Raw genomic sequence first — 12,268 nt, 5'->3', positions numbered from 1 at the left:
AGGTCAGCTTCTGCAGCTCCGTTCCAAGTTGTGGCTCTTCTCATTCTGAGACCCACACTGAAGGAACACCACCAATTTAGGGTATGCTATTCTTGTGGGAGATGGAAAGGGCAAGAGAGCGTCAGAAACACATGATGCCTTTACAGCTTCTGCTCTGAACTGGTGCCTCAGACCAGCAAGTCAGACGGCTGAGCCTGACTCAGTGGGGAAAATCCACGTGCCCACAGAGGCGCACTGCTGTGAGTCCCATGGCCACGACGAGGGGGTGTGGGATCCTCCTACAAAAAGGGCTGAAGATCTGGGAACAAGAACGCATCTGTCACAGCACCACTTCATGATAAGGAAAGGTCCTTGAGCAACAACCCCAGCTCTCCACTACTTACCCGGAGATCTAGTCTACTACGATCAAAAGCCCGAGCACTCTTCAATACTTGCCCACTTTCTCATCTACTTTGAGAAATACACATTCAGTTTTTAGGGCAATGCCGTCTCTTCAGACCAGCATCATCATGCGATGCATTGTTCAATCGTATACACGGCGCCGGGTGAGCGTGCAAAGTCGGACTGATCGGTAACTTGCTAGGTGTGAGGCAAGAACCAGCACACTCCAGGTAACAGGGAGGAAGTACGTCAAACTGATGCTAAAGAGAAACTTAACTGCAACATGTAAGAACTTTACCTTATGAGCAAATCTGCGGGGACCACCAGGGCAGGAAACAGGGCTATGCCCAACATGCTCCCCGGGTCAGAGGATGCCTGTGATGCTCCGGAGGCCTCAGGACACACTGCTGTGCTACAGTTGTGCCTGAGCTGTAAGGACAGTTGACCTGCTAATAGTTTGCTTTTATTTTTTCAAGTGTGCCTTAAACATTGCAAAGGCGCCCATGCACGTATCTGAGCTAAGTGTCCTTCTGCACTGGGTCACTGCCTAGTGTTTGACACTCAGCCCACCCTTCGATTCTTTCCAGTTTCTATACACTTTGATTCTTTCCATTTTTCTGTATTTCTTCAACTTTCTCTAAGTTCTACCCACCTGCCTCATTTGCATTGATTTTACATTTTTGGACTTTTCTCATCAGGGAATAATAGTTGCACTGTTGGTATATTCAGGGAGCCTGACGTTCTCATCACCTGTGTTTCTAGCTTCTAGCTGTGGCTTTAACCAAGTCGGAAGCTAGCTGGGAATTTTGGCAAATGGAAGCCTAGAGACCAGTGAGACAGACATCCAGAGTTTATTCGCCCATGAAACGAGTAACGTCCATATGAAATATAACTGAAATTATTTGCTGGGCGGCCAACCCTCAGAATAACCCACCTGGTTGAATGTTGCAATGAAATCCATCATACCTATTTCTTCCCATATCCTCCTCCTATTCACAAAGCCCAGGGGACTGGTGTAGCCCTAGATTGTGGTGGATTTAGGTTTTCTTCTGTAATACAGAGCGTCAATTTAAGCTAGTCAATTTAAACATCCTAAAATAGATGAGGATCACTGGTATCAGGGATGGAACAGCCTGGGGTTGGGAGGTGGCTAAGAAAGACAGCATCACTGCCAGGCCTCCCACGTGCATCAAGCAAATCCTTTCCACTTCCTTCTGGCCTCACGGCAATCTGTGATGTGGTGATCAACACGTAGGATGAGGAGGGATTTGGACCGGTCTCGCAGGATGTGGTAACTTACACGATAATAACTTCTCTCAAAAGTCACGATTTATTGAAAAGAGGTTCTATGACACGTGAAGGCAGAGCACTGGATAATTAGCCTTGAGCATGGGAGCCCTCAAGGTTATATCCAGAAGCGGGGGTACCAGCTAAGGCAGCAAAGGATGCAGAAGGTTTGAAGGGACTATATAGACACAAGGTTTCAAGACGACCCTAACACTGATGTGGTCAATTAGTTAGTTGAGTCACCAAAAGTGAGTAATTGATAGTGGTATGCAGAAGTCATAACAGGACTGATTTTGGCCTTGGGGTACAAAGCCTGCACTATTGGTCAGTACTCCTGAGTAATGTAAAGAGGTAATTTGCACATTATTATTCTTTGTGGGAACACTGGGATCTCTGAAATAGAAAATCATGGTTTAGCCTATAATTTGACTGACTTCCGCTATTAGCAAGGAGTTTTAAACTGAAATGTTAATTCCTTCTCTTTGTGAAGATAATACTTGGCTTTTCTGCTTATGTTCTACAGTTTAAAAAGTTGAAGATGGATCGGTCCAAAACTCAAAGCACCCTTTGAGAAGTAGGTGATTTCAAGAGTAAGACCCTACAAGATAAGCCTGGAAAAATATCATCGTGCTAAAGAAGCAAAGAAGCATTCTGGAACTCCTAGGGGTGTGACAGAAGGACCCCAGAACCATTAAAGAGGAGTCCAAAAATGGGGCAATTTGAGCACCAATAAAGATAATAACAAAACCTGTGAAAGAGTGAATTATAGGTTTAAATCCAGACATTCAGAAGGAGGCATCAAAAAACCCCACAACACACAAGTCACTGATTGCCGTTGGAGAATGCAGGGAACCAACTCGTTATTTTGAAAAGAAATTACACATGTATCCTGCCTTTCCTGTAAGAACTGTAGCTCAGAGTGACCAAACAAATGATGGGAGAAGTTAGTCTTTATGTACGTATTCCAGTAACAGATGAAGACATAATGATAAAATGGGAATATTATCAATATTGTCATTTGCAACCTCTGATGAATTAATAAATGCAGGCAACAATGATCCACGGCAGCTTACACCGCAGAAGAAGAGACGGGAAGACATGAGATGTTTCTTAACGGAAATGTACGAAGTCAGTTACGGAGGAGGATTGCCTAGAGGATCGCATCTAAACCTGATTTACCTCTACATCTACCTGCCGACTGTCAGGGAACACAAGAGACAGAGGGTCATGTTAAAGGATCTTAAGGATAAAATTAACCCCAATTTAGACTGCAGAAAAGTCTACAGAAAAAAGCCAAAAAGAAACTCTAACATTCTTTACCCCCAAGGTTGCAAGGAAAAGAAAAGAACAGGAACCTACCGACTAGAGACCAGAGGTTTATCAGCCCATCCCAGTACACAATCAACAGGCATAGTGGTGGCTTGGGTGCTGAACTCCCAAGAGAAACTCATGTCTGACTTCAAACCTGACTTTCAAATGGGGATCATTTAACTGCTTAAAACCAGAGTTAACATGTCTTGGAGGCCATAGGTTCCATGATCTTTCACGAGCACCACCAGGTCGCACCTTGAACTGCTTCCCCACTGAAATGTCTCTAGAGTGCTTGTGAATTAGAAGTGGGTCTGTGGGTGGCGGGGAGCAGCGTTGAACCAGACACCTGGGGACGTAAGAGCAGCTGCTTCTGGGACTCATCCTGTGACCACTCAGCAGTACTCACGACAACACACCACATGCCTAGTTAAGTGGTATTTATTTGCCTTCCTAAGCCACCAGCACACACTGTTTTTTTCTCTATTTTAAAAACCTTGATGTTGATCTGACATATGCTTAGCTCTGGGATTACGCGTGTAATGTCATCAGGATACTGCTGAATGAAAAGCAAAAATATTTATTTGACCATGAAACTGAGTGCAGATTATCATACATTGGATCCAGTTGGGAAGACTGAGGTTAATGTGATGAGACCAGGGCAGAAGGCAGCAGGATATTTTTTTCCATAAAAAGAATCCACAGCCCAAATATGCTCAAAGAACAAGGATCGGCTCATCTTCATGGTAAAACAGATCATGTTTTACCTTTACTGCATTGTGTACGCATGATCTGCAAACCCCAAGGCATATCCTTATAATCCAATGTCAACTGATTAGTTGAAACCTCTGTAAATACAGAGGTTACCGCTTGCCACTGAATGTAAGAATGAAGGAAAAAGGTAGAAATCCAAATCTCTCTGGTCAAGTTCTGGGAGGTTGGGGATATGACACGAAAACTAACAAAGCTTATTATTATTATTTTTTTATCAGAATGTTCTATCAGAATCAGCTGAGTGGTTAAAAAAAAAAAACTGATGTTAGCAACCTAACATTCTTCAAGGTTTTCATCAAAGATTCAATCTTCCAAAAACTGTTCTCTAATATTCATTTTATAATAATCCTTCTGTTACTTTGTTTTTGCAGGAAAGCACTGCCATATATTTTTATATATTATTCTCTAATTATTCAGGTGTGGCCTCAGATATATCTCTGTCTTCAAAGGCATAGCAAATCTTCCCAAGAGCAAAGAATGAACTTGAGTCCCTCATTTCTCTTAGTGTAGTGGTACAGAAACATCAAAAAAGCCTTTGCTGGGAAAAAGAAGAAAAAAATGGAGGAAGAAAAGGAGGGAGGTGGGGAAGGTAGACCAGCAGCACGTGTGAGTCTGAAGGCTGAATGTTACATCGTTGCTCGTGCTTTCATTCAAACAAATAGTATTTCCAAGATTACATTTAAAGACAAATCTTTAGACTACCCTGAATGTCAAGAAAAGATGTATAGTTTGTGTAAATTAAGATGAATGAATGACTTCATAGTATCGGGCCACAGCAAGTAAATACACAGTAAGTGTAATTATCCAAGGAACGTGGTGCAACCTACTGAAAAATGGACCAAGGGACCAGCTGGCCTTCATTCTGGTGCTATCACCATTTCACAACCATGTCTTCTTTAATGCACCTTGTGATTCTTCCCAAAGGTTTTTCTTTTCTCCCTTTTTAAAGCCAAACTAAAAATGACTTAATCAGCTCTTTGATAATATGTACATTAGAGACAAATCAATTCACCCACTTTAATAATGCTTCTTACTAGTAATAAGTAAGATTACCTCTGAGTAATTTGGTGAGAGATATTTCCCGTTGCACTTGGCAATGCTCCTCAGGATTTTTAATGCTTTATCTCCTTTCTTCCGTGTAATCAGCCAGCGGGGAGACTCAGGAACCACCCTGGCAAGAAGAGAACTTTTTTGAGTTTTATCTAGTAATTTCAACACCTAAAAGTTAATGGCTTGAATTTCTCTATCAAAGTGGATCTTGTGATTAGGTATAAGTTTAGGAGATTCTGAGAGTTTAGAATAAACTCTCTGCAACATAAATTATCTAAAAAATTTTATAATGGAAGGGAAAAATGCTCACTTGATAACTGAATCATTGGTCGTAATAAAAATAATCAATATTGCATTGTCCTTGATTATACATTACGAAAAGAGCTGGGATTTAATGAGCATTTAGGAAAAGATGAAGACCCAATTCATGTAAACTGATTGCCCTATATATTAAAATTAAATTAAAGGAATGATCAAAATACATTCACTACAATAAGAGTCAAATGCATATAACCTGTAGTTTTCTGATAGCTTAATTTTCTCATGCTCTTAACATTTTCATATTCCTCAGGAGATTCCCAAATAATACTAATTTGCTCAATAGAACACAGAGAGAAGCAAATAAATTTCATTGCATTTAATCTGCATGTTGAAATATTGGCAGATATGGTATGTTGCCTTACAGTGTTCAAGAAGATATTACAAGATAGCAAAACATAATTAACACTTTATTTAGATTTTCTGCTTGGATACTTTGTTAATTTATTTTAATAACAACTATGAGTCAAATAATAATCTCTATAAATTCTCAATTCTCTAGAAATACTCAAAGCCCATAGTCACTCTGGAGATGTTAGGAAATCTTAGTTGCTTTCATTTTCATGGTGGTTCAGAAGTGCAGACTCTACAATTCTTTGGAATAAGAATAAGTTCAATAATGACCAAAACCACTTTACCAGTAATAAAGGAGGAAGAGAAAGCTGGGCAGCGTTATGGCTAGCTGGATCCCTTGCCAATTTGGGATAAAGTAGGCAATTCCAGGGAGAATTATGATTCCAAGGGTGAAGAACATTTGGACCACTATTCCCACAATTCTCCTTTGCTTTGAACCTACTATTTCTGTTACTGAAGGAAAACAAACACAGAGGTTAGGGAAGCTGAAGACCAGCTCCAAAATAAACAAACAGAGACATTACATCTGTCATATCCATTGGTATTGCTAGAATGCTACCAAACTCTGAAAGGTACCACGGCTTCCATACGTGCTGGCACTATGCTTTCTGCTCCCTCTCTCCTCTGCCAGTTATAGGCGAGCGGGTGCCACACTCATCCCACATACCCAGGCCAGCACTCTTCTGGGTATACAAAGAACATATGTGTTGATTTTAGGAAAGCGTACGTGATGACTATTTTATCAACACAGAACTGGAATCAACTGGCTAGCTTTCTATCACAGTAGTTCTAAAGATTTTCCTATTGTAGTCTCCTTAGGAGATTATTTGTAAGCATTTTTGAGCATTATAATCCTACAAATAATTTTTTTCAAGATCACCACATAGTTTCTATTAAATGATAATTCTCCCCACAGCACTGGACTTTCCATTTATGTGATATTTCTTTAAAAATCACATGGGGGGATTTTACTGCATACCTTCTCCCCCTCTATCCCCCCAAACTCATCCTTTTGTATCTGTCATTCATTCTATTCTGACAATCCTGGGATGTGCTACCTTAGTGGTGCCCTAAGATCACAACTTTTAAAATTTCCTTAAAAATACTTCACATTCCAAAGTTATCCCTTCTCTCCAGCTGGCGACAGGCAACCGCCCAGCACTCTCTCTCCTTCCCCATGAAAAGATCTTCAGAGGGCCCCCAAAGTGGGCACTGCTTGGGGATGAACTGTCTAGCAGTAATGAAAGGGACTAGAAGCCTAACGATCTGGAGCAATAATCAAAAACAAGCGTTTGCATCTCCCTACTCACAAATCCGCCGTGACCCTCAGAGCAGGTAGCTGGTCCTGAACCTCCCCAGAGACAGAAGCAAAGTAGCAGCCAGGACTTTTCTCAATAAAATGAGCAAAGAGCAACGGAAAGTTTTTCTTTCTTTCATACCCTGAAGGTCAAACTTTCTAGTTACGTTTTTAGGTCAGATCTCCTTCACGGTAACAAGTTCTCCACTTGAGCAAAAGGAGTAGAATTAAGAAATAGTATCTGAGAACACAGGAATGTCATCTCAAACCCTATCACAGAAATACACAGAAAATGCATATTAAAAGTGTTTTAAGAACCACTGAAGTTTTTATAAAAATTGAACTCTAATGAAGCAAAGCAGTAAGGTGTTAGTGGTACGGCCATGCTAGAAAGTGGTTGGTTCACCCAAGTACTTTGTGATATTCCATATTTGGCAAGGTGGTGTTTAGTTTCCCAAGAGTCAGAATCTCACCCCCACACCTTCTTATCTGCAGAGATCATTACAGTGGCAGCCGCCAAGCCTCCACATACGAGCCCCAGGAGGGCTGACTGGCCAGCACCGCCCAGCCACCTGCCCCTGGCTGTCACAGAGACACAGAGGCGTAGCAATGTCTTACCAATCACGTAGCAGGTCATCCATGTCCCTTTTCCAAACACACCTTGTAGGAAGCGGAAGACCACAAACACAGGGAAATTGGGTGCAAATGCCACCACAACACCGGTGACGCCGACACCGAAACAGGAGATTAGGTAAATGACTAGTCTGCCGTACCTTTTTGAGAAAGAGAGGGGAAGAAGTCACCTTCAACGTTTCCTTCAACACAGTGAGAAAGACTATCATTAGAAAGTTGTGAAAAGAGGTTTAAGTACAAAAAATTTTGTTTTTAAGACTGCATTACTGCAAGGTACAGGATTGTTGAAAATTCTACGTTCTATTTTATAGCAAAACCAGGGCAAATAAGAACACGTGTGTCTGAAATGACATGACAAAATGTAAGGCTCAGAATGCAATCTTCGGGATTGCAGTTTCCACAAAGATGCCGCTCTCCATCACGTCCAGTGCCCCCAGTGGCACAGCCTGAACACTTTATAGCATTTTTGTGAGTGGGGTGGGAAGGGGAAAAGGGAGAAGGCTCCAGGCCCAGGCTTCCGTTTTGGCTCAGTCAACAGCCAGCCCTGCAACCTTGGGTCCATGTCTTCAACAATCCAAGACTCAGATTTTGTTTGTTTGCTTGTGGGTTGCCCCCCCACCACCACCCCTTCTACAATGAGGGTGTAGAGGCTCAAATGAGATGCTGCTGTCTAGCTCCTTACAAACTACGGACTTCACGAACAATGGGAGCTCTTCTTAAGTTCGGCATTTTATCCTCACTGTTTACATAACTATGGTTAGAAGCATAGACAAGGGGCACAGATCATTATGTGCCATATTCTGGGATTCTGATATTAAGTGGTTCGGTATAGTTGTGCCAAATTATTGGCTGGTGGAAGTCTGTTATCCACGACCTTTCAGATATTTGAAAAAAAAATTTCCCATAGAAATTCCCGCCAAGTTCACATATGCAGCATCTTGCTTTGGTCAGCGGAGTGGAGACAGAAGTAGTCCTGGTTTATCTAGGTTTTGAAATTCACCGTCTGTCCTTCCTACACTGTCCTCTCCTAGCTATGTGGTCTATTAAATTGTTTCTTGTCCTTTCCTTCAACGACCTGAAGAAGAGAAGGAGCCGACGGATGGCTGGCCGGCGGTGAGGCAAGCTCATCCATGGGACTGTCCTCCTCTCCAAAGCGCTGAGTCATCTCTGAGGACAGCCACTCAGTCCCCTGCTGGGACACAGGTGGGAAAAGCCCTCCTTTTAATTGAGTCACTTTTCTTTGGACAATATATTTGCTAATTGTGAGAGAGAAGCAGGAGAAAGAAGAGAGAGAGAGAGAGAAAGAGAGAAAGAGAAAGTCACACGCAGAAGAGGATGTCAGGGGCTGCAAGAGAAAACTGATGAAGGAGCAGAGAAAGAAACCAAGGCTTCGACCCGCTCTGAAGTCCCGGTCTGGTTACACGCAGACCATCGATTGGCTAAAACATTTGGGGCATTTTTATTGTCTCCAATGAGCTAATTAATAGCAGTGGGCAGTTCTCCAAGACATACCCTCAGCACTGCGCCCCGCGAGCATGGCCACAAGGACCCACCTGGGCTGGGCTAGCCTGACCGGAGCGATAATCAGCCAGACACGGCCAATAGCCAAAGCTTCCTACTCCTGTCCTAAGGGACATAGAAGGAATAAGCTACTGCCCATATTTTCATAGTTAGAATTGGCATAAAGGAATGGAATGAAGAAAATAACCAACATCAATAATGTTTCAAACAGGAATATTTGAATAAAAAGCATGACTATCCTCAGTATACACACTTACCTTGTCTGCCATTACCGGTATATTTACGAATATTAAATGATAGATAAAATTCTTTTAATGGTCTTTGGAAAAACTCTTTTCGTAGGGTTTTTAACTTTTTAACTTGTTTAACTTGTAGAATAAAATACAGGGATTTCTTTGAAAAAAACATTAAGTAAAACGTATTTGGAAGGGGCAGACTTTGGCTAAATTAATCAGGCCACAACCAGACTGGAAGCACACAGAATCGACTCTCCAGGGTTTGGCCAGCCAGCATCTGCCCCACGATGAAGCGACTGCCTTTCTGGTGTGGGTTTCCATTCCGATGCGTGCAGTCCCACCGGGAGCAGCCCCATCCTTTTGTGCAGTTCAAGGAGTGAGGAGATGGAGCTGAACAGGAGAGAATTAGTCCAACCAAATCAGCATGAATGTCCCAAGTAGTAAAATTAAGACTTTTTCCAAGTTCAGCAGAAATTGTTTTCTAATGGTTAACATCAAACATTTCCACCTCCACACGTGTGCATCATGTTCTAGTGCTGTCGATGGCTATCACACCTGCGCCTACCTGTCTGCAGCATAGCCCAAGGTGAAGGCTCCAGCCAAGAAGCCCAGGTTTAGGATGGCTTGTGTGAGGTCCAGCATCCAAGCATTGCCACACACGAGGTCAAACTGGGAAAACAAAGCAAATACACAGGAGATACGTGACCCTGCTTATCCTCAAGACACCCGATCTTCTGTCTCAGTCAACGATCATTAAATATTTGCCCAAACACTCCTTAAAACTTTAAATGTATCACATGCATATTCTTATATTGATATATAAATGTTTTGTCAGTTTCAATAACAGCCAAAGATGTAACTCACTGTATCCAACAGTCTAAATACTGGAGCCGTTAGCCAGCCACCATCACCCCATAAAAGCAAGCTATTCAATATTCTCAATCTGAAGTCAATTATTTTTTCTCTTTGAATTCTTATTTTTGTTCCCACATACTTACATCCTAATATTATAAGTAGAACATGTTTTATTGTATTTTGCATTAATGTGTATGGCATTAATGGTGAGGTAAATAAATACTTCTGTGCGTAATAATTATGTACATAAATTGACATTCAATTAAAAAATTTTCCCTGTGACACTGTCTCTAAATATCTGCATCCTTTCTCATTGGGTTATAATTACAGTTAATAGGCCACAATGGATGAAAACACAAAATATGAGGAATTTTGAAAAAGATTTATTGCATGGGAATAACATTTTATTGGAAATGTACCTCTGTATTTCTAGAAGAATGTTAAGAAAAGCTGGGGTTTTCCAGCTAGTTCATGTAATCTGCAGAGGGACACTGCTTATTACCAGAACCACTTAAAGCTAAACACCAATTCTGTTCCCTTTTTTCATTTTTAAAAATGTGTGTGCCAGAAAAACTTGTTTGTATAAGTAAATTAATGAGAATGGTGAGAGTTTAGTTAAAGCAACATCATTCAGTTCTTCTGGCTCCTTCTCAGGTACATGCTGAGACTCACACAGCAATCGCTCATCAAAATCAGTTTTACTTTTCTGTTAACTAACAGGCCATTTAAGTTCTCCTATAATTTTGCTACATGGAAGGAAAAGGAAGCCACCACACTTACAAAAAGTTGTTTCATCAAATACTAAGGCAATTTACTTTCTTCTTTACCTTCTTAGTACCCAAACCAACAGTCCAAACTGTCCTGTTGTTTGGTTCCCCACAGGTTTTTAAACCTCAGGTTGGTGCATCACAGAGGGTCAGGAGAGAGGTAGGATTCCTTTAGCAAAGTGGGAGAAGCTCATTAGGAAAAAGGACCTGTATCTTCATTGTACTCAGGAAGATCCATTTTGGACCTATAGGAGCTGAGGCTCTTGGCAATGGACTCGCTTCAAAGTACCCTGACGCTCCACCCTGTGACTGTCTTTGTGTACCTCCAAATGGCAAGCTTGCCCCAGCTTGAAGACCTTTAGTAAATACACATTCATTAGCAAACTGTCACACTTATTTACGGAACCCAACTTCTTGTCTTGGTTTTATGGCTAATGATCTGTCACTTAACACAGCTGGAAAAAACCAGGAGCATGAGTAGCTAGCCCACCTCACAGAGCTGCTGGAAAGACTTACGGAGATTAAAAAAGTCAAAAAGATCTACATATACACACGTTAGTAGGAACTGTGGTGATTTAAAGGAGTTTTTATCATCCATGTAGGTACTACTTTCTCAGGACACAACAGTTTTATTTTAAGTAAACTTGCAGATGATTAATTATGTGAAATAATTTCCCATTGGAATTAAATGCACAGAGAATGCAATTAGAGGACAGCCACACACCAAAGAATGAAACTGGATGGCTTTTTTACACCATATACAAAAATAAACTAAAAATGGATTAAGGACCTAAACGTGAGGCCTGAAACCATAAAAATTCTAGAAGAAAACACAGGCAGTAATTTCTCTGACATTGGCTATAGCAACATTTTTGTAGATGTGTCTCCTGAGGCAAGAGAAATACAAGCAAAAATAAACTGTTGGGATTTCATCAAAATAAAAAGCTTCTGCACAGCAAAGGAAACAATCAACAAAACTAAAAGGCAACTTACAGAATGGGAGAAGATATTTGCAAATGACATATGCGATAAAGGGTTAATACCCCAAATATATATAAAACTTATAAAACTTAAAACCCAAGAACAAATAATCCAATTTAAAAATGAGCAGAAGACATGGGGGACACGTGGGTGCATCCGTCCGTTAAGTGTTTGACTTCAGCTGAGATCATGATGTCAGGATTGTGGGATTGAGCCCCACATCAGGCTCCACAGTCAGAGGAAAGTCTGCTTCTCTCTATCCCTCTGCCCCTTCCCCTGAGCACGCTCTCTCTCTCAGATAGATAAATCTTTTAAAAAAATTTTAAAAATTATAAAAATGAGCAGAAGACATGAACACACATCCAAAATAAATAAATAAATAAAGAAGACATCCAGATGACCAACAGACACATGAAAAGATGTTCAACATCACTCATCATCAGGGAAATGCAATTTAAAAACCACAATGAAATATCACCTCACACCTGTCAGAATGGCTAAAATCA

At 41.1% G+C, this 12,268-nt stretch overlaps 1 protein-coding gene across 1 annotated transcript in view; it reads right to left on the bottom strand.

Moving 5' to 3' along the window:
* The window catches only part of SLC22A3 (solute carrier family 22 member 3), an 88,667-nt gene that overhangs the window by 36,263 nt on the left and 40,136 nt on the right, over positions 1-12,268 (bottom strand). The window contains exons 2-5 of the mRNA XM_059401383.1: positions 9,725-9,828; positions 7,388-7,542; positions 5,757-5,925; positions 4,804-4,921 (exon numbers count right to left, since the gene is read on the bottom strand). Coding sequence (XP_059257366.1) covers positions 4,804-4,921; positions 5,757-5,925; positions 7,388-7,542; positions 9,725-9,828 — 546 coding nt within the window. The remainder of the gene's footprint in view (positions 1-4,803; positions 4,922-5,756; positions 5,926-7,387; positions 7,543-9,724; positions 9,829-12,268) is intronic.

The sequence above is a fragment of the Mustela nigripes genome, chromosome 5, assembly GCF_022355385.1.
Source record: "Mustela nigripes isolate SB6536 chromosome 5, MUSNIG.SB6536, whole genome shotgun sequence".
Lineage (NCBI taxonomy): Eukaryota > Metazoa > Chordata > Mammalia > Carnivora > Mustelidae > Mustela > Mustela nigripes.
Note: the sequence above shows the minus strand (reverse complement) of the source record. Positions and strands in the feature narration are given on the sequence as shown.